The 19,332-nt window shown below is 37.4% G+C and overlaps 4 protein-coding genes and 1 non-coding gene across 7 annotated transcripts; 4 read left to right on the forward strand and 1 right to left on the reverse strand.

Annotated features, from left to right (window-relative positions):
- The first annotated feature begins 4,968 nt into the window (after positions 1 to 4,968).
- LOC103943226 (thioredoxin-like protein YLS8) lies at positions 4,969 to 6,557 on the forward strand. Its single transcript, XM_009353468.3, has 2 exons — positions 4,969 to 5,175; positions 6,072 to 6,557. The coding sequence occupies exons 1-2, from the start codon at positions 5,056 to 5,058 to the stop codon at positions 6,378 to 6,380; spliced, it is 429 nt and encodes a 142-aa protein (XP_009351743.1). The 5' UTR covers positions 4,969 to 5,055; the 3' UTR covers positions 6,381 to 6,557.
- Positions 6,558 to 6,895: 338 nt separating this feature from the next.
- TRNAT-UGU lies at positions 6,896 to 6,967 on the reverse strand. Its single transcript has one exon. It is a non-coding gene; the product is annotated as a tRNA-Thr (tRNA).
- Positions 6,968 to 7,117: 150 nt separating this feature from the next.
- LOC125477580 (probable prefoldin subunit 5) lies at positions 7,118 to 8,441 on the forward strand. Its single transcript, XM_048584848.1, has 2 exons — positions 7,118 to 7,507; positions 8,122 to 8,441. The coding sequence occupies exons 1-2, from the start codon at positions 7,133 to 7,135 to the stop codon at positions 8,206 to 8,208; spliced, it is 462 nt and encodes a 153-aa protein (XP_048440805.1). The 5' UTR covers positions 7,118 to 7,132; the 3' UTR covers positions 8,209 to 8,441.
- A 122-nt stretch (positions 8,442 to 8,563) lies between these two features.
- LOC103943223 (protein-S-isoprenylcysteine O-methyltransferase A) lies at positions 8,564 to 10,720 on the forward strand. The gene is given in 4 exon segments (XM_009353466.3): positions 8,564 to 9,004; positions 9,620 to 9,704; positions 9,787 to 10,139; positions 10,141 to 10,720. Coding segments are annotated over 3 exon segments (729 nt in total). The 5' UTR covers positions 8,564 to 9,004; positions 9,620 to 9,622; the 3' UTR covers positions 10,435 to 10,720.
- A 384-nt stretch (positions 10,721 to 11,104) lies between these two features.
- On the forward strand, positions 11,105 to 16,313 carry LOC103943222 (CCR4-NOT transcription complex subunit 9). 3 transcript variants are annotated; one of them, XM_009353463.3, is made up of 10 exons: positions 11,105 to 11,242; positions 12,083 to 12,358; positions 12,936 to 13,007; positions 13,281 to 13,370; positions 13,781 to 13,823; positions 14,674 to 14,780; positions 14,979 to 15,074; positions 15,260 to 15,450; positions 15,580 to 15,649; positions 15,889 to 16,313. In XM_009353463.3, the coding sequence occupies exons 2-10, from the start codon at positions 12,179 to 12,181 to the stop codon at positions 15,997 to 15,999; spliced, it is 960 nt and encodes a 319-aa protein (XP_009351738.2). In that variant the 5' UTR covers positions 11,105 to 11,242; positions 12,083 to 12,178; the 3' UTR covers positions 16,000 to 16,313. The 3 variants fall into 3 exon arrangements, with proteins under 3 accessions (XP_009351738.2, XP_009351736.2, XP_048440804.1); XM_009353461.3 differs by lacking the exon at positions 12,936 to 13,007 and adding an exon at positions 12,832 to 12,903 and having other exon boundaries at positions 11,106 to 11,242; XM_048584847.1 differs by lacking the exons at positions 11,105 to 11,242; positions 12,936 to 13,007 and adding exons at positions 11,342 to 11,664; positions 12,832 to 12,903.
- Positions 16,314 to 19,332: the final 3,019 nt, after the last annotated feature.

Below are 19,332 nucleotides of genomic sequence, written 5' to 3' on the forward strand. Positions count from 1 at the left end.
GGCAATAAAATATTATTATTTTATTTATTTATAAAATAATACAAAATAATTTTAATTGTAATTTCGGATAAGATTTTTAATCGTTCTCGTTGCGTCACGTGTCATTATCCCAAGTATTATTAAATAATACAAAATAATTTTATTTGTAATTTCGGATAAGATTTTAATCGTTGTCGTTGCACCACTTGTCATAAAATCCGAAAAGACAATTATTGGGGATGGATTTCTGATAAATTTTTTAATCGTACTCGTTATGCCACGTGTCATTATCCGAAAATACAATTATTGGTGATGGATTTCTGATAAGATTATTAACCAATCACGTCGCGCCACGTGTCATAATCTGTTTACAATCTTTGGGGATAGATTTCCATCAGATTTTTAACGAATGACGGCATGCCACGTGGCATTATGTACAACCTAATCCTTTCTGAATCCTCCATATAATCCACCATCCATCCTCACAAATTTCACACCAATTTTCTCAAGATCTTTATCATTATTCATAGTTTCTGCTTTCTTCTTCACAAAAATCTGTATCATTATTCATAGTTTCTGCTTCTTTCTTATAATGTCTTCTTCTTCTTCAAGGACGATGTGGGAACTCGATCACAAAGAGGAAGAATTGTTTAACCAATCAGAAGCAATGTTCAATCACCAGGGGGAAAAATGAGAGGGAAGAGGATGAGGAGCGTAGAAGGAGAGATGACGAAGTAAGAATGGGCAAGGCCTCACATTCTCGTCGAGTCATCCAAGCTGTGGCTTAGATCTGCAGGCCCAGCCGTTCCGGAAACCTTGATAGAAGCATGCAACGACGAGGTATGGAATTCTTGGATGATTATTTTGTCCCTAATAGTGCATTCCCTGATACGTACTTTAGACGTCGTTTTAGAATGGAACGACATTTGTTCAACAAAATCATGATTGCTGTTTGCAACCATGATTCTTACTCTGTGCAAAAGAATGATGCTTTTGGTGCTATGGGTCTCCTACCTGAGCAAAAAATTACTGCTACCTTGCGGATGCTTGCATATGGAGCATCTGCAGACCAAGTGGATGAGATAACGAGGATTAGGAAATCAACCATTCTTGAGTTCCTGATAAGGTTTTGCGAAGCAATCGAATCTATCTACACCGCTGAGTACCTTCGCAAACCTACAAACATGGACTTGGAACGGCTGTTGAAGAAGGCCGAGATGCGTGGTTTTCCTAGGATGATTGGAAGAATTGATTGTATGCACTGGACGTGGAAAAATTGTCAAGGCGCTTATGGGGACAAAAAATGAGCAAAAAGTATCATTCTGAAGGCGGTGGCATCTTTTGATACATGGATTTGACACGCCTTTTTTGGAGTCCCGGGAGCTCAAAATGACATCAACGTCCTTACCCAATCCCCAGTGTTCAACAATGTTCTGCAAGGAAAGGCACCAAAAGTCACGTATGAGGTCAACGGACGTATGTACGACGGGCCATACTACCTAGCTGACGACATTTACCCGCGATGATCAATATTTGTCAAAACAGTGCCACGTCTGCGAAGTGCAAAGGAAAAACATTTTGCAAGCTGTCAAGAGGGGTGCAGGAAGGATGTGGAGCGTTGTTTCAGTATCCTCCAAGCTCGCTGGGCGATCATCAGGGGTGCTGCCATATTGTTTGATGTAGAGTCGCTTCGATCCATCATGATGACGTGCATCATTCTTCACAACATGATTGTGGAAGATGAGTACGATTATGAAGCCGTTAATGAATATGAGCCAGGCACGATGAACAATTCAAGAACACGTATATATTGTGCTCATGACGCCACCGATGATGCCGTGCAACATGAGCCATTACAAAGGGATGGACGTTACAATGAAAGGCTCATTCAACGATATACTGCATTTCAAATGCCAGACATGCACAATGCCCATCAAATTGACTTGATAGAGCACTAGTGGGCATTGAAACAAACTGAAGATAATTAAGTTCATTTAGTGTGTTTTTTTGAATTTGGTATGTTTATGTTATTTTATTTGGTGTGTTTTATTATTTGGTATGTTTATGTAATTTTTTTAGTGAGTTTTTTATTATTTGGTATGCTTATGTAATTTTATTTGGTGTGTTTTTGTCATTTCAATAAATATTCTCTTAGTATAAATAACTTACCAAATTAATTTGAATAAATATTCAATAAATTGGAAACAACATAAATAATACAAACAATAAATAATAAATTACAGCCCAAAGTGATTGGAAAATTATGGGCTCCGATTACAAAAACTACTCTATTCATCATCACTTAACCAATTTGTGGTGCTAGGATGATCTTCTCTTGTGGTGCTAGGACCATATTGGCTTGCTCTCGCTTCTCTTACATGCCTCATTCGCACGTCCGCTTTCTTTGACTTCCAAAAAAATTTAGAATTTGGAAACTTCCCTTCTAAAGGCGTGTTCATAATCTCACGATCTCGTTGAGCCCGTCTTTCTTCTTTAACATGTTCCCTTTCTTGCCTAAGTAGCACTCTTTCTCTCTCATTAGCCTGAAATTCTCTCTCAATAGTTGCAGCTTTTGCATCCTCTATAGCCTTATCAGCCTCATATTTCGCCAGTTCCCTCGCCAAAGTCAATTCACCTTGGCGAGTAAGTTCTTCCATAAACTTTGCATAATCATTCTTAGAAGCACTCCCTTTTCTTTTTTGAAGCCTTCTTACCTTGAAACCTAATTGGATAACGGGTTGAACCAAACGCTTGTTCAGGGATGGGCGTTTCAGACACTTCTTCTGAATCATCTTCATGAACATGCGAGACATGATCGGGTGTAGAGTGTAGAGGGGTGTTGTTCATGTGCACTTTTGGACCGACTGGCACAACTCTAAATTTAGGACAATCTTTGACAATATTCCAACATTCTCACGGTTGAATGATTTATTTTTGCTTTTGGTTTTGGCAGCATACCAAGCTTGTGCTTGAAGTTCCTACACAATGCGGGAGAAGAAATAATTATAATGAAAATAAGTAACAAATAAATAATACAAACAACATAATTATAATGTAAAAGTAGGTAACAAATAAATAATGCAAACAAATAATTATAATGTAAGTAGGTAACAAATAAATAATACAAACAAATAATTATAATGTAAGTACGTAACAAATAAATAATACAAACAAATAATTATAATGTAAATTTGGGTATCGAATAAATAATATATTGTTACCTGATCCGAGTAATTTTCCCCACTTCGAATATTACTACTAGCTTGTGCCAATGCGTCTCTCCACGTACTAAACGATTGGCTAAGTAATTTCCAACGACTGGACATCGATTCTTTGGTTCTTTTCCCACCAATTTTCTCAAGATAATTGGTATGAATAAGACTTCACATTTCTCGCAACTGCATCTCATTACCCGTAAGCGAACTATGAGTAACTTCAACCCAGCTAGTACACAACGCAACATCTTCAAGAAGCGACCACTTCATACCTGCACCGGTGGTCATTTTGTTGAAAAAAAATGGATTGAAACTTTGAGACAAAGAAAGGAATGTGATTGAAAGTAGTTGAGAAAATATGAAATTGTTGTGTAAGGTAGATGATAATGAGAAGGTATTTATAGAAAAGTAAAAACAATTTTTTTTAAAAAAATTTCAGATTTTATTTTGAATTTTTTACAATTTTTTTTAATTTTTATTCAACTAATTAATCTCTGCCGTTGGATATAAAAAAATTTGAATTCCAACACTTCAGATTGTGCCACATGTCACAACGGTAACTTTTCTTAATTTTAAAACTATTTTTTCTTTTATTTTTTTATTTATAAAGCATATTAATATCCACTGTTGATCTCAGATCGAACGGTGGATATTAAATAAGACTTTTTTTTTTTACCGTTGAGATCGAACGGACCGTGGGAAGCCACATGGCTTCCTAACGGTAACTGAAAAAGCAAATTTTTTTTTATTTTGTGTCGGTGACGAGTCCCCACGTACGAGTGAGGTGCACGCGCCTGACAGAAAAAAATTAAAAAAAGCCTGATGCCAGGTTGATGTCAGCGCTGGCAATTCTCCACGGGCCCGGAGCTCGGGCCTCCACCTCTACTCGAGCTCTCTAACGCTGGAGCTGGTCCACAGGGCCTCGAACCCCTTTTCTCTCGCCCATCCCCCGAGCAACCAGCAATGCTGGGCTTGCTCTAACTAGTCAGTACCATTGATGACGCCATGTCATTTCCTGCGAATTATTATGCATTAGGAAATTTAGACGTGAGGCTGAGAGTGATCAGGATAAACAAGTTACTAGAAATCACAGTTTGAAATACAGAAGAAATTAATTAGATCCATCATCAATAATAATGTCCTACTTGCTACCGCACCTGCACTCGGGGTGGGCCGTCGACCAGGCCATTCTTGCCGAGGAAGAGCGCGTCGTCATCATCCGATGCGGCCATGACTGGGATGACACTTGCATGCAGGTAATTTTTCCATTTAATTAATTAATTGACTTTCTTTCGCCCTTTTTCTCTCTCTATTTATCAATACAATTGCTTCGTTCAAATTTCATAGCTTGATTTCATGTTTTATACGAGTCATGTTCGAGGTGGAGAAGATTCGAATTTACAATTTCAGATAATAAGGTTAAATGCTTTTAACCAATTGACACACGAGTTGTGGCGAGAACTGAATTCTTGTTTGTTTCAATATTGATTCACATCAATATTATTATCTCGAGTTCACCCGATTGCTGTTTTCTTTTTTATTTTTTTGATTTTGAAAAAATAAAATTGGACGAGAAACAAACAGTTGCAGAACCAAATCCAAGATGCTCGGAAACCGGGTTCCATTTCGGGCCAATACGGGTGCAGTCAGTTGGCTTTCTCAAGTTTTGATCTTGACCGTTCGTTTCATCCAACGGTCAAAAATATTACTCGTAAAAGTCCACCGACTACACGTTGTATATTTAGCGGGGGCGCATATTATCCATTTTTCTTTCATAAAAATTTGCTGATTAATTTTTAGACCTTTCTGAGAGCGAGGGAAAAGCTTGGGAGAGTGACGGGAAGAGGGTCGACGAAAAACGATGTCGTATCTGCTGCCGCACCTCCACTCAGGATGGGCCGTCGATCAAGCCATCCTCGCCGAGGAGGAGCGTCTTGTCCTCATTCGATTCGGCCACGATTGGGATGAGACCTGTATGCAGGTTCGAATTCCTTTTTGGCAACTTTTGTTAACCCTAAATCCTCAGTTCTTTAATTTCTTTTTTCCTTTCTGTTTCTTAATTTTGATTGAAAAAGTTGATTTGATTACATGCTAAAATCCTAATGTTTAAGAGAGAGACGACATCAGGAATTTCTGTTTAGCAACTGAGTAGGTGTGGCTGTGGCTGACTTTTTCTTGGGTTTTATTTCATTTATGCATATGGTAAGTGTCCTTAAAAGTTTTGGTGTATGTAAATCTGTCATATTTTGTAGTTCACATTTTTACTACACACACCTCTTCCAGTTCCGGCCTTCATCGAATGAATTGAAGAAGGTCAACGGCCACAATGAAGTTGCTTTAAACTAATGTAGGATAATATTACTAAGAAGCAGTTGTGAAATTTCACTAATCTCATATTTTGATATTCCAAACTGACTCTCAAGCAAGCCAAATTATCAACTAGTTTCATAGTGAATTGTGATTGTCACTCCAAGAATCTAATTGTGCTAATTTTCTTTCTAAATATAGAAACTTTGGAGTGCACAATTAGAGTTTTGGAGTGCCAATAATAGATCCCATTTTGTAGATTTTTGATCTTGTAAACCGTTTCCTGTGTTCTATGGAATTCGCTCGGCTTTACAGGGCCTGTTCCGTGTTCACTGTGGTGATTAGCTTTTGTGCATACGGATCATTTCTTTGTTGTATGTAAACCTTATAAGTTAGATGGCTGCGTGCATGAAAAGTAATACAAAAGATAATGAACTTTTCACCATGTATATGAAGCCTCTTAGCCCTATTTCATTTTATCAATGCTTTCTGTAGATTGAATATATTTATTAATCGCGATTTGAATGCTGCTGATTAACTTGTGGTCTGTTATTGTGTTCGATTTGCTAGATGGATGAGGTGCTGGCTTCTGTTGCTGAGACAATAAAAAACTTTGCTGTGATTTACCTCGTGGACATCACGGAGGTTCCTGATTTCAACACAATGTATGAGCTCTACGATCCATCAACGGTCATGTTCTTTTTCAGAAACAAGCACATTATGATTGATCTTGGCACGGGGAACAACAACAAGATCAACTGGGCTCTCAAGGACAAGCAAGAGTTCATTGACATTGTTGAGACAGTGTACCGCGGGGCAAGGAAGGGACGCGGTCTGGTCATTGCTCCCAAGGATTACTCCACCAAGTACCGCTACTAAGCCCTGCAGACATTGTAATTCATTTCGGGGGAATATCTTGTAATTTGGAATTGGATGGAGTTGCATTGAACTCTAGTAGTTGACTTGTAGACACAAAACAAGTTTTGTGTATGTAGATTGCAGAATGCATCTCAATTTGTTTCTTATGCAGCAGCATAAATGTGTGGAATTGCTTAATAACGTCTCGTGCTTGTGATTGCTTCTTATGGTTTGATTAAGCTTTGCTAACGAACAACTTTTAATCACTTTTTATGCCATGGCATCAAAGAAAGAAGAAAAAGATAAGAAAAAACATATCTAAAGCTTATCCTTCCTGTTGATTAAATGATGATTACACTTAATAGCATTTGGATATTCGTATTCGACACCTGTGAAGTTGGGTTCGTCTCCCTGAGAGAAGGGGTGGCGGCCAAGTCAATGGGTGTGTTATTATGGCGAAGGGAGATGGTCGCGATTGAGACACGGATGTGAGAAATTTAAAAAAGCGAGCTTGAGAAAAATGAGAAAAAGCAAGCTGCCCCCATGCAGGATCGAACTACAGACCTTCAGTTTACAAGACTGACGCTCTACCACTGAGCTATAGGGGCCACTTGACAGCAATGTTATGAAATTTTGATATTTATTTTATTAAAGAATCATGGTCTATACTCTCTAGTATAAACTGCAGTGTACAAGAGTAGGGAGAGAAGACAGGGCGGGGCATAGTCGCATAAGAGAATTTGTTTTGAGATTCGATCAGAAGAGAGAGAGAGATGGAGAAGGCCGTGAGCGTGAACGTGAAAGCGGAGATGGAGAAGCTGAGCCCTGAGCAGTTGAAGGCTGTCAAAGAACAAACCGATATGGAAGTCAATCTTCTCCAGGACTCCCTCAACAACATCCGCACTGCCACCGCCCGCCTCGAGGTCGCCTCCTCCGCCCTCCACGACCTCTCCCTCCGCCCTCAGGGAAAGAAGATGCTCGTCCCGCTTACGGCGTCGCTTTATGTCCCCGGAACCCTCCACGACGCCCACCAAGTCCTGGTCGACGTCGGCACCGGCTACTTCATCGAGAAAACCATGCCTCAGGCCAAAGATTACTGCGACCGTAAAATCAACTTGCTCAAATCTAATTTTGACCAACTTGTCGAGGTATGTTCAACTTTTTCATTTTTTGTTATTATTATTATTAGAGATTAATGAACTTGTAATTTTGCAAAAAGTTATATTTCAATCTTGATTAATTTCCATTGATTTTGGTAGTGCTAGCCTGCTAGGGTTTGGGGATTTATTCTGTTACGCATTGCGAACTCATAGTAGGAACAGTTTAGCTTGTTTGGATGATTTGACTGTGTATACTTGGTTTCACTTGTAATTTAGTTGAATAGCTCTTGTAGGAAGAAGGATGTTACCTTTGTGGATTGAGGAATGAATCGAATAAGGCGGAATATGAAAGGGGAAGTGATTTCCGCTTTGTGCACACTGCACACCTCCTGTTTGTTTCTAGCCTGAATAAATCAATGATAATTAATAGAAAAACAAGTAGGGTTTGTATAAAAGGAGAAACCGCTTGTGCGGAAATCATTTCCCTGAAGTAGAAAAGCCAATTTTATCTCTTACGTACTCATAAGGGATTGAATCCTTTGGTTGCAAAATTCTTCAACTTTGATTGCTAGTTTGCTGGAGATGATCCTTTGTTCTGCGTTTTGTATTGCTATTATCATCCATTTAAGAGAGAGAAATCTTGAATTCAATGTGATGTGCAGGTTGCTTCTAAGAAGAAAAGCATCGCAGATGAAGCCGGGGCAGTTTTGCAAGCCAAAGTGAAGCAGTTGGCTGCTACAACGTCATAGGGGTGGATGATTTCGCTTATGGTGGTTATGATATTATTCAAAGATGATGTTAAAATGTACTAGATTTCGAGTGCGAACGAGCGTTTGTTTTTTTGCCCATTTAGATTTCTAGGTTTGATTTCCCATATGCCATATGGGACTCTGAGAAACGCGAATGCTGTTGTGTAGCAGGACAGAACTACTTGATAATTGATTGTTTCAAATTTTATCAGATTTCAGCCGTTTGAGTTTAACTTGAAGGACGATAAGTGCTATCGTTCATCTTCTTTTTGTTCGGAGGAAAGCTTATAAATTAAACATTAAGCTTGTTCTAAACAATACGGTGATTTGCAGCCTAGTTGAGTGATCAACTCATTCAAGTTATCAAAACTAGAGAAAAATTTATCTAAAAAAGTTCAAAAGTTGATAAATATCATTGATATTCATTGTTTTTCTTAAATCTCGCCAATGTAGGATGAAGTTTATAATTTCATCCATTTTTTTCATATCGATCCGTGGTTTTTTGAATATTTCGATGATAATTTTGACAATAAAAGGACTTGAAAGAAATTTGGCTCAAACGTGGGGACGAGAACGTAATTTGATCGTATTAGAGTTGAGGAGTGAGGACTGACTCGAACGAGGGCTTTGATGGAAAGAAAAACCATACATGAAAAAAGCTTCTTCCTTGATCTTGAACTGGATTTGGTAAGCTCGCTCACCCACAACCACAAATTGAACACCACGGTGACTGTAGATCCCCTGCAAACGCAAACAGATTAGTACCTATCAGAATATCAGTATCAATTATCATCAGGTAATCTTTCTCTAACACTATTTTTTTTTTTTTTTTTTTTTTGTGGTAGTTGAATTGGAAATAATTAGAATGCCAATATATTCGAAATAATCCTCCTTTTGTTTTTAAGATTATATGCGTTTTTGTTTTTTTCAAATTTCATGGGTTTAATTAGATCTCAGGTTCGACGCTTTTTGCTAAGTTGCGGGTCGTAATTTGTTAGTCGTGAATTGAAATTAGAAATCAGAAAATTGGAATATTGAAATTTGATTGATTTTGTGTTTTAATTTCCATGTAAGTGGGCTGTCAGATTGTTTGTTGCATTTGTGTAATTGAAAAGAGAATGGTTTTCAAATTCTAGAGGGCTTGAACCAGTTGTTGGCCTAATTTAAAACTTACCTGGGACGAAAATCCAACTTTGATATTTAGTCTTCCGTAATTCTGTTGGGCGAGGGGAGTTTGCGGTTTCGCAGAGGGCTCTACTGGGAATAATTCGATGAGATTTGATTGTTTTGCTCAAAATCTGCACGTATGGTTTCATAGTTGATGTTCATTAAGATCTTTGGCATATCAGCATCCTAGTAATTTCCTGGAAATTTGAACTGTTCTCAACCTTCTTGATCTTGTTTTGTGCAGGATATGTCCGTGTTGAAGCATATTTGGGGTGATGTCAAAGGACATTTTTTGGCTTCAACATCATGTAGTGGTTCATCTTTTCCAGGTCTGAAGTAAACCCCATAACCTTTATTTATTTCTTCAATTAGAGATTTTGGACAAAGATTGCTACAACCTCATCCTCTTAGGTCTCACTACAGTAAATCAGAGCCAAATATTGATTCGCTCTATTGTACCAAACATGGCGCATCTCTTCAGTTACACGGCCTGCAGACAGTTGTCTCAGATGTTCCTGGCAGTAATCTTTTTTCATGGTTCTGAATACATTTTAGCGGTTGGCATTCACGGGAAATCAAACGTTACTCTTAAGTCTCTTCTGATCAGCAAAAGCTATCTTCTTGCCATGGTTTTTTCCTTGCTGGAGTACTGTGTTGAAATTATTTTGTTCCCTGGTCTGAAGGAACACTGGTGGGTCAGCAACTTAGGCCTTGCAATGGTCATAATAGGCGAAATCATACGGAAGATGGCAATAATTACGGCCTGGTCAGTCCTTCACACATCTTATAAGGACTCATCCCTCAGAGCATCACCGATTGATTACGAATGGAGTTTATAGAGTTGTTCGTCATCCTGGTTACTGTGGTTTCTTCATATGGTCGGTGGGTACTCAGATAATGCTCTGTAATCCCATATCAACAATTGCATTTGTACTTGTAGTTTGGCGCTTCTTTGCGCAAAGGATTCCGTATGAAGAGTATTTCTTGAGGCAGTTTTTTGGGTCGCAGTACGAGGAATATGGCCGACGGATTCCTTCCGGGGTGCCTTTTGTAAAGTGAAGATCCTAATCCTTGGTATTTAGGCATGGATGAGTTTCTCTTGCCACACTTGATCAAGAATAGTGTCGTCTTGTTGAACTGATAAATGGGTTACAAGGGAGACGGATTGCTTCATTGCCTCCTGCAGCTTAGTGGTTGCTTGGAGGCTTGGAGCGGCTCATATTCGGTGAAAGCATTGGTGAGAGAATGCATCCATCCCTGATTCCTGTTGTACCATTTATTTACAGAATTTATCAACCAATTTATAAGGCTTTAATTTGGAGGAAACGGAAAATTCCCAACTTTAGTAATTTGTCTATTTTTAAGCCAATCAGGTTTTGGAGATTATTAGGGCGGAATACATATAATCATAAGTCATTACATGACCTGAAACTGCATCATGCGACTAGTACAATAATCTCCAGTTGTAGTCAATATTATCTATATTAAGGGGTGATGGAGTGGGTTAAGCCTCATAATAGGCTAACAGTAATGTGGTTCTAATTGGCTTTTAGTGAGAATTGAACTTAAGATCTCTCATTTATAAGTGAAAAAGAATATCATTAGATTGCAATACTAAGTAACGAATGCTCCTTAGTTAAACAACAACAAAAAAAAAAAAAGGCACAATAAACCACTGTGGGCCAACTCAAGGCACCTTTTGGTAAGTGTAAAAGTTGAGCACTCGCATCACACATGGCCCAATCCCAAACCCAAGCCCAAATTGAGAAACATAAACAAAAAGCGACAGGGAGCATAGAGAGAGAGAGAGAGAGAGAAAGATCAGCAACGTCTCCATTCCATTGTCCGCCACAGGCTTCTTCTTTAGGTGAGGCACCGGCCACCAAACCATCTCCTCCTCCTCCTCCCTCCATCTCTTAATTTTATATTTAATTATTAAATTCATGTTTTGACGTCGACAGTGAATCTATATATTTAGTTGTTCGGAAAAGTTGATGACGGATTTCATCTGTTTTTTTGTATCTTGAGTTGCATTACTCTAATCGTAAGCAGATGTTCATGTTCAATTCAAACCAGTGATGCGTAATTGATTTTGTAAACTAGGTGGTTATGCTGTAAATGTTAATTGGGTGGCGTATTTTTCTCTTCATTTCATGCAATCGTGGCAGCAATTTAATAAGTGTTCTTGATGCATGCTCTATTTCCCCCTCCTCCTTTCTGTTCCTGAGCGATTTGGGGTGATTTACGAACCCAGGATGTTAAAGAATTCAAATCTCCCACTTGAATTAGGTTTGCTTGATAACTTGATATTCAATTGCTTAAACATCTATCTGAAATAAATTTGCAACCTTTTTCTCCCTCTTCTTTGCGCGGAGAGTTCCGTTTCTTGTCTTCTTAATGTCAAAATATAAAAAAATAAACTGTTATTTGTATATAAAGGATTTACCAACGAGAACAGATTTTGCATCAGTTACTCAATTCACAATAGGTTTTGTTTTTTTGGGACTGCCAAACATCGCAATTTTGGCACTTCATCTCTGACACTCTTGCAATTTATACACAGTGCCTGTTTTGGTAATAGGCACTTTATAAGTAATGTTATTTGAATATTTGGTAACCGTATAAAGTTCTCATGCTCTCCCTCTCGCTAATGGTTTCTGTTTACGGCCCTTTACTTCCTTACTTACTCTCTCTTTTGAATAATCAGTTGAATTAAGTACGTCAAAGTGCAGTCTGGCAACCCTACCTGATAATAAAATCTGTCTCAATACCCGAGTGGTGAGAATTTAGGGTGTTGCAATTAATGGCAAACCGGCCCCAGTCACTTTCATTAAATGTTCCATTCGGAGGTCCAAGCGTTTCAGCACCAAGCATTGCTGGAGCTCAAGCAAACAAAGATCGTAAAATGGCATCAGCAGAGCGCTTGGTGCTTGACTTGAGTAATCCTGATCTTCGAGAAAACGCGCTTCTTGAACTTTCAAAGGTAACTTTTGCAAGTTTTCATTGTCACTTCCTATATCAAGAGTGAAGCACCGAGTCATAGGCTTGTAATTTTGGATGTAATTGACTGTTATTTATGTCATTTCCTTATTTACTTGTCTCATTTTTATAACTAACAAGAGGAGGAAAAGTGCATTTATTTTCTGTAGCGAGAAACTCGATTCGGAAGCGTGACTGTTGCATCAGTATAAGTGGGCATTCAAAATTTTACCCTTTTCTTTATTACATAGGACCCATAAGCCACTTGGAGCATCTTGATAGATACACTATATGTTTTCAACAAATATATGTTATATGTTTATGATTACAGGGAAGCTTGCGTAGGTTTCTTTTACAGCAGATTTTATAGTTAATTATTTGTGCCTGTGACTTTTCCTATAGGTGGTTATGCAATGTATATTACAACACTGATATGCTTCTATATAAACTCTGTGTGCCTTTGGTTTCATTTTTTAGAACAAGGAATTATTTCAAGATTTGGCTCCTTTCGTGTGGAATTCTTTTGGTACTATTGCTGCACTCATCCAGGTACTTGTGTTTCCTTCTGTTTTTACTTTTAGACGAGAGAATTATTTCAAGATTTGGCTCCTGTATTGTGGAATTCTTTTGGTACTATTGCTGCACTTTTACAGGTACGTTGTTTAAGTGGGTAGCTTGGGATAGTACATGATGCATGGTTATCATACATTGTCCATCTCATTTTTTCAACTAAGTTCATTGAAGGAAGTTCCTTAACAGTTTTTCACTCATTGATGACTTTTTGCTACCTTGCTTTACTCACTTAGCACAACTTTTAGATTAAATTTAGGAGTGTGATTTTCATATGTTAAGGTTTTTTGACATTTCATTTTTTATGGATGCTTATTGGGACTATTCTCTGATGTCGGTTTCTTTTATATTTGCAGGAGATAGTTTCAATATACCCTGTTCTATCACCACCAAATCTGACTCCGGCACAATCCAATCGAGTTTGCAATGCTCTTGCTCTTCTTCAGGTCACATGCTTTCCTGTTTCAAGTATCAATTTTATGTTATATTACTAGCTGTATACTTATGTTATTTATTTATTTTTTTTTATACTTATGATTTTGTAAATCATCCGTATGAGAAGCACATTCTGACTTCTCTTTTACGGTTTCTTTTTTAACTAACTTGGGGACTGAGTTTTAAGCTTGAGTATTTGAATTCTGTTTAGAAGGCCCATGTTTACGATAAGAAAAGGGCCCGCATTTATGTCAATCAAAATCGGAGAAGTCGTGTTTATCTTTTGAAATTTGGATATGATGATTATGCAAATAGTTTTATTTTCTTTACCATGGATATTGCTTAGATTCAAAGATCAATTATGTTTTCCTTGGTAAATCGATTCTGATAATGTTGTGCTATGCTTTATATTTTCTTGCAGTGCGTAGCTTCCCACCCAGATACAAGAATGTTGTTCCTCAATGGTAATTTGTTCTTTTATTTTTATAGTATGTAAAGTAAAGTTACCTACCCGTTCAATATGATGCTATATAGCTTATATTGTTTTGCTTAAGAATGTTGTTCCTCAGTAACTGTTATTTTCTCTACAACATCTTCATTATAATGTTTTTGCAAGCTAAAAAATGGAAGTTTTTAATTCTTATGTTCTTAGAAGATTTGTTTTCCCCAAAGAAGTTCATGTCTACTTAGAAACATCAGTGTATTAAAAAGTTTGATTTATTCTCATGAAGCACGGATATGGATATGCAGTGTATGACAGCATAACACTGAATAAGATAATTTTAACCTAGATATAATATGGTACATATATCTTTGTTTAAAATTTGAAGTTCTGGTTGCAATCACTTTGATGCCTTGATTTCAGGTTGAATGTCACCTCCCTTGTTTTCTCTTATAGCCTTGTTATAAGTGTTTCTACCCTCTGAGCATGTTCTTCTTTGCTTGGTATGCATACCTTACAAACAAAGTATATGGTTGCATGGGTGTTGGTTGCTTGACATGGTATTAGGTACTTAATCACTACTGACCAAGCCCCATGATATAAAGGGAGGTGTCAAGTCCATCCACTGGCATTTCATTGTCTTTTTTTCTGATTTATGTTAGAAATTAATGTCTTCCCCTTTTTCTTTGTTGCTTAAGTGTGCATTTCATGATAAGTTGTTATGTTTGTCATGCGCTTTTTTGTGTAACTCTCCTTGTGCGTATTGCTTATGAAAAGGAATATTTATGGCTGGCAGCTTAATGCAGATGCTAATACTTACATTAACTTATTCACCTCTAAGTTATTCTTCCTATTGAACTTTTCTATTGCAGCTCATATACCTTTATATCTGTATCCTTTTCTCAATACATCAAGCAAGGCAAGACCATTTGAGTACTTAAGGCTTACGAGTTTAGGAGTCATTGGTGCCCTGGTGAAGGTACTTTTTATCGGATAACTTCTCTTGACCATTTTATTTATTGATGTTATAAACTTGAGTGCTCTGATGAATTTTTAATTAACACAAGGGAATAGCTGATTCCCTGTCATATTACTGTTACAACCACATTCTCCATCCCTCTTATGACATTAATAGTTTTATATTGTTATTTTTGTTTCATTTCTTCCCTTTTGCCAGGTTGATGATACTGAAGTTATTAGTTTCCTTCTGTCAACAGAAATAATTCCACTGTGCCTTCGCACTATGGAATTGGGCAGTGAACTCTCAAAAACAGTTGAGTGTCCTGATTATTTGATTAAATTTCTGTTTGGAATGCTTTCTATCTGATATCTAATTTTTTTGCAGAAGAACCGTATTCTTAAAGGATGTCATTTTCCTTTTTAGAAGGCCCCTCTCTCTGATGCATGGGGATGGTTTAAAAGTTCTTAGTTATCTGACAAGGGGTCTTGTTATGGCAGGTAGCCACATTTATAGTTCAGAAGATTTTGTTGGATGATATGGGCTTGGACTATATTTGTACTACAGCAGAACGGTTTTTTGCCGTAGGTCGAGTTTTGGGGACCATGGTTACAGCACTGGCTGATCAACCCTCATCACGCCTTTTGAAACACATCATTCGTTGCTATCTTCGATTGTCAGATAATCCAAGGTTGGATTATGCTATCTTTGATGCAATCATTTGATTCTTCTCCACAGCCTTGGCTTTTTCTCTTTCATTGGGTTGGGTTCATATTTTCATTAGTACTCTAAACTTGTTCTTTGGTCGTTTATTGTGCAGGGCTTGTGATGCTTTAAGAAGTTGCCTGCCAGATGTGTTACGAGAGGCTAGCTTTAACAATTTCCTTTGTGTAAGTATATCTGCTTTTGGATTCGTGTTGTTTCCTCATAAAATATTTTTTTGGATAGGGGCAATAGTTCTGGGATACATAATCCTTAGCATGAGCTTTATTAGTAATAGTGTCCTGTTTGAGGATTTTGCCGCCCGCTAGCCCATGAATTTATGGTTTCAAACTAGGTAGGCGGTTTTGTTAATTTAGCCTCTGTCTGTTTTGCTGATTTCATTTTGTTGATTGTATTATGCATACAGGAAGATCCAACTACTAGGAGGTGGCTGCAACAACTGCTGCAAAATGTTGGAGTGAGCCGGATTCCTGCACTGCAAGGTGGGGGAGGATTTGATCACGTGATGGTGAGTTGAGTGGAGAAGTGTACTTGCCTTTGGAGACGGGCACCTGTTGTATTGATGGAGATGTTGAGAGCAGAGACGCTGTTTTATTAGCTTATAAATGTTCATCTTATTCTCTTGTTGCCAAATGACATAAACGGAATTAGATTTTCTTTCTATCTAAAGATAGATTTACCGGGGCGGAGGACTCAGCAGTTCTTATACATACACATATGGTTATAGTAGAGGTAACCTCTGTTTTGGAGTAATTATTTTGTTTATAGGGTTTTGATGTAGATTATAGATTGCTATTGTTATAGTTAAATTATGAAATTGCAATACTTTCATTGGCTGTGCGCACTCTGTATTGTGATGGTCTGTCTTCCCCTCCCTCTCTTATGAGTAATGAGATGAGCCCACCAAACCAAAGCAGTGAGTGTTGTAATGCTCCAACCTCTTGCCAAATAAACGGGGGATTTAACTCTAAAACCTTAGGAAAACTACTGAAAATGGTTTGAAAACTTTAAGTTTTAACAATAAGGACAAAATAAAGGGTAAAGTGAATAGTACCAGGATTGACTTCTTAGTGTAAAAATGTGGTTTCTTAAAATTAAAACAAAAAGGGTGAATAATATCAGGAGTTTTTCGCTAAAGTTCCCTAAAACCTTTACCCTATAAGAAACCTTACTTTGATTGCCAATTTCTCTGTAAATTAACTAATAATTAACTAATAATTACTTTGGTGGCGTGTGCAACTTGTCTTGCAAAGCAAAGGTGCGCGTTCCTGAGGCTTCGGAAATGTGTATGGAAGGTGGAAAGAAAACTTTTTAACAAGTCTCTTTTCATAATTCATAGTTCATAATTCATAATTGATGGTCGTTCTCAACACGGAAAAAGGCATCCACTCTTCACCTTTATTTGGTATTATTTATGGTTACAAGTCGAGTCGAGCTCAAGCTAGCTTCTTTAATTATGGAAGGGCATGTGATAATGATATGCCAGGCTGACAGTCCTGCCCCCACCCGACCCGACCTAACCCGACCCGCCATCTTTATGTATTTATTTATTTGTTTGTTTGTTTTTCTCATTTGGATGATGGATCGATCCATTCGCTTTCTATCTGCTTCTGCTATATACATATCGATCAGTGTGGCTATCAGTTGGGAAGCTAATTGAGAAGTACAAACGAACACATGTATTATTGTTTAAACTTTGAAGATGGATGGATGGATGGATGGATGATGATGCGGGTACCTGTCAATTGTTGTGGACACTCCATCAATCGGCATTCCAATCTTCTCCTTCTTCTTCTTCCTCTTCCTATGAACACAGAACATATATCTTTACGTATTCTTCTTCTTATTCCTAGGCTACACCAACACACGACTTTTGGTCCCCACAGGTTCAGGGCCTATCCACTACTTAAGGGGAATGCATGAATAATCTCAATCCTACTGCTATTTGCTAGCTACCTTCCTACCTTCATCCAACTGATAGAAAAGAAGTGCACGATGACTTTCGTAGTTGTCAATTCACTTGTGACTTAGGACTTAGGAGAGGATAACCACTTCCACTCGACATCAATCCACCTTTAGCAAACATAATAACATGGCAGGCCTGCCCGGGCAGACCGTGCAAATAATTATATATGCTTCATTTTGGTTTCATGTATAATTATAATTCATTAAATTCCTACTTGACGTTTTGGACGAGTATTTTCAAAACCTCAGTTCCCTACCATTAAGAGAACTTCTTAGATCGCCGCTTTGAGTCTTAAGCCGATGGAAGGCAGTATATATAATTAAGCAACATGGCATGGCAAATTGGCAATGACAGGCCACACAAATTGGTTTCATCAATATACAGCCTTGTGTTTTAATATATAATTGTAAAACATATAATATTACACCTCCGAGTATGGACTTGATTAAGAAGATGATCGATGTTCATGCGAATGTTATAAGTTATATATATATAATAATCTAACGACAAGTTATTTGCTTTTCTGCTATGAGCATTGCCTCCCTCCCTTTTCCTTCCTTTTTTCGTATGAGTTTGTTTGTGTCCATGGAGATGGAGTGCACCATGATCGATGCATATATATACGCAAGTAGTGGGAAACAACCTTTTCAATTCTTTTTTGCTGCACCCAATCTCTCCTGTTGCACACGCACACCTCGATTGACCCATCTCCTAATAAATATTTAAATTAAAATTAAGAAAGAGTTAAAAGTTATAATAACTTCAGCCGTTGGATCAAATTTCAATAACACAGATTTTTGATTTGATGGATTAGGGGAAAGGATCAAGAGAGTATCCCTTTCCACAACAAGGTTAGGCTAATTCCTTAATTTTAGATGAGTAGTAACGGAAAAAGGCTAAAATAAAATTTCACAATATATATATATATATATATAATGTGCATGCATGCACGGGTTTTTTAGACCTAGACGTAACCACGTACGGATGAGTATATATACCGAACGTACGTACCGAATCAAATTAGGAATGCATGCCTGAAATTTTTTTGTCATGAGCATCTTCGTCTCATTAGATGACCGAATTTAATTAATTAGAGAGGAGCTTCTTGTACAAATTTGTAACCATTAATTTCTTTCTACTACTTGACTCGGCCTTCCCCCTTCCCAGATGAAATTAATGATACGCTGCTGGGTATTGGGACAATTTACATTACACCCAAACCAAACCTAATTATTCGTATTTGGTTGGTACGTGCTCGTGCTTCATCAGATGGATCTATGATATTAACATCCAACAATCTCACATATTTTCTTGTGGCAGAATTAAACAAACAAATTTGTTGATTAATCATGCAACAAAATTCTATCTTTTCGCATTAATTTCAGCTCAAGTTAGCTGCTGATTGCATATATATATATATAACAACGTTGGTACTTATACATTTTATATTCGCGCACGTTATATATTATATGTGCTTTGTAAATTATAAGCTCATTACAACCTATATCATATGATATCAAAAGCAAAGATAAAGTGTAATTTGGATTTGATCATTATTTTTTTTTTTTTGACAGAGAAAAAAACATTGGAGCTTTACGAATAATTTGGGTTTAATCTTAACTTCGCAATGCAAGTGAAGTGCTGTATATGTTGGTAAATTTCACCAAGACAAGAAACTACACTACAGTTTTCACCAAGATAGCCCAAAGATTTAATGAAACCAAATTTTCATTACTCTTTTAATTACTTTATAGGTGAAATTAAATACATTAGAAACACCAATATTTGACACAGACTATATATATATATATATAGATGGTACGTCCAACTCCATTATTTTCTCATCATCAAAAGCCACAGCAAAAATGTGGCTGGACCACTTAA

Source organism: the organism of the source record quoted next, unplaced genomic scaffold (genome assembly GCF_019419815.1).
Source record: "Pyrus x bretschneideri cultivar Hongxiangsu unplaced genomic scaffold, Pyrus_bretschneideri_v1 Contig22, whole genome shotgun sequence".
Taxonomy (NCBI): Eukaryota; Viridiplantae; Streptophyta; class Magnoliopsida; order Rosales; family Rosaceae; genus Pyrus; species Pyrus x bretschneideri.

Coding starts and splice junctions, on each gene's coding strand:
- LOC103943226 (XM_009353468.3), top strand. CDS start 5,056: ATGTCGTATCTGCTGCCGCACCTCCACTCAGGATGGGCCGTCGATCAA. Junction 5,176..6,071: donor GGGATGAGACCTGTATGCAG/GTTCGAATTCCT, acceptor TCGATTTGCTAG/ATGGATGAGGTGCTGGCTTC.
- LOC125477580 (XM_048584848.1), top strand. CDS start 7,133: ATGGAGAAGGCCGTGAGCGTGAACGTGAAAGCGGAGATGGAGAAGCTG. Junction 7,508..8,121: donor ATTTTGACCAACTTGTCGAG/GTATGTTCAACT, acceptor TGTGATGTGCAG/GTTGCTTCTAAGAAGAAAAG.
- LOC103943222 (XM_009353463.3), top strand. CDS start 12,179: ATGGCAAACCGGCCCCAGTCACTTTCATTAAATGTTCCATTCGGAGGT. Junction 12,359..12,935: donor CGCTTCTTGAACTTTCAAAG/GTAACTTTTGCA, acceptor TTTTACTTTTAG/ACGAGAGAATTATTTCAAGA. Junction 14,781..14,978: donor TCATTGGTGCCCTGGTGAAG/GTACTTTTTATC, acceptor CCCTTTTGCCAG/GTTGATGATACTGAAGTTAT.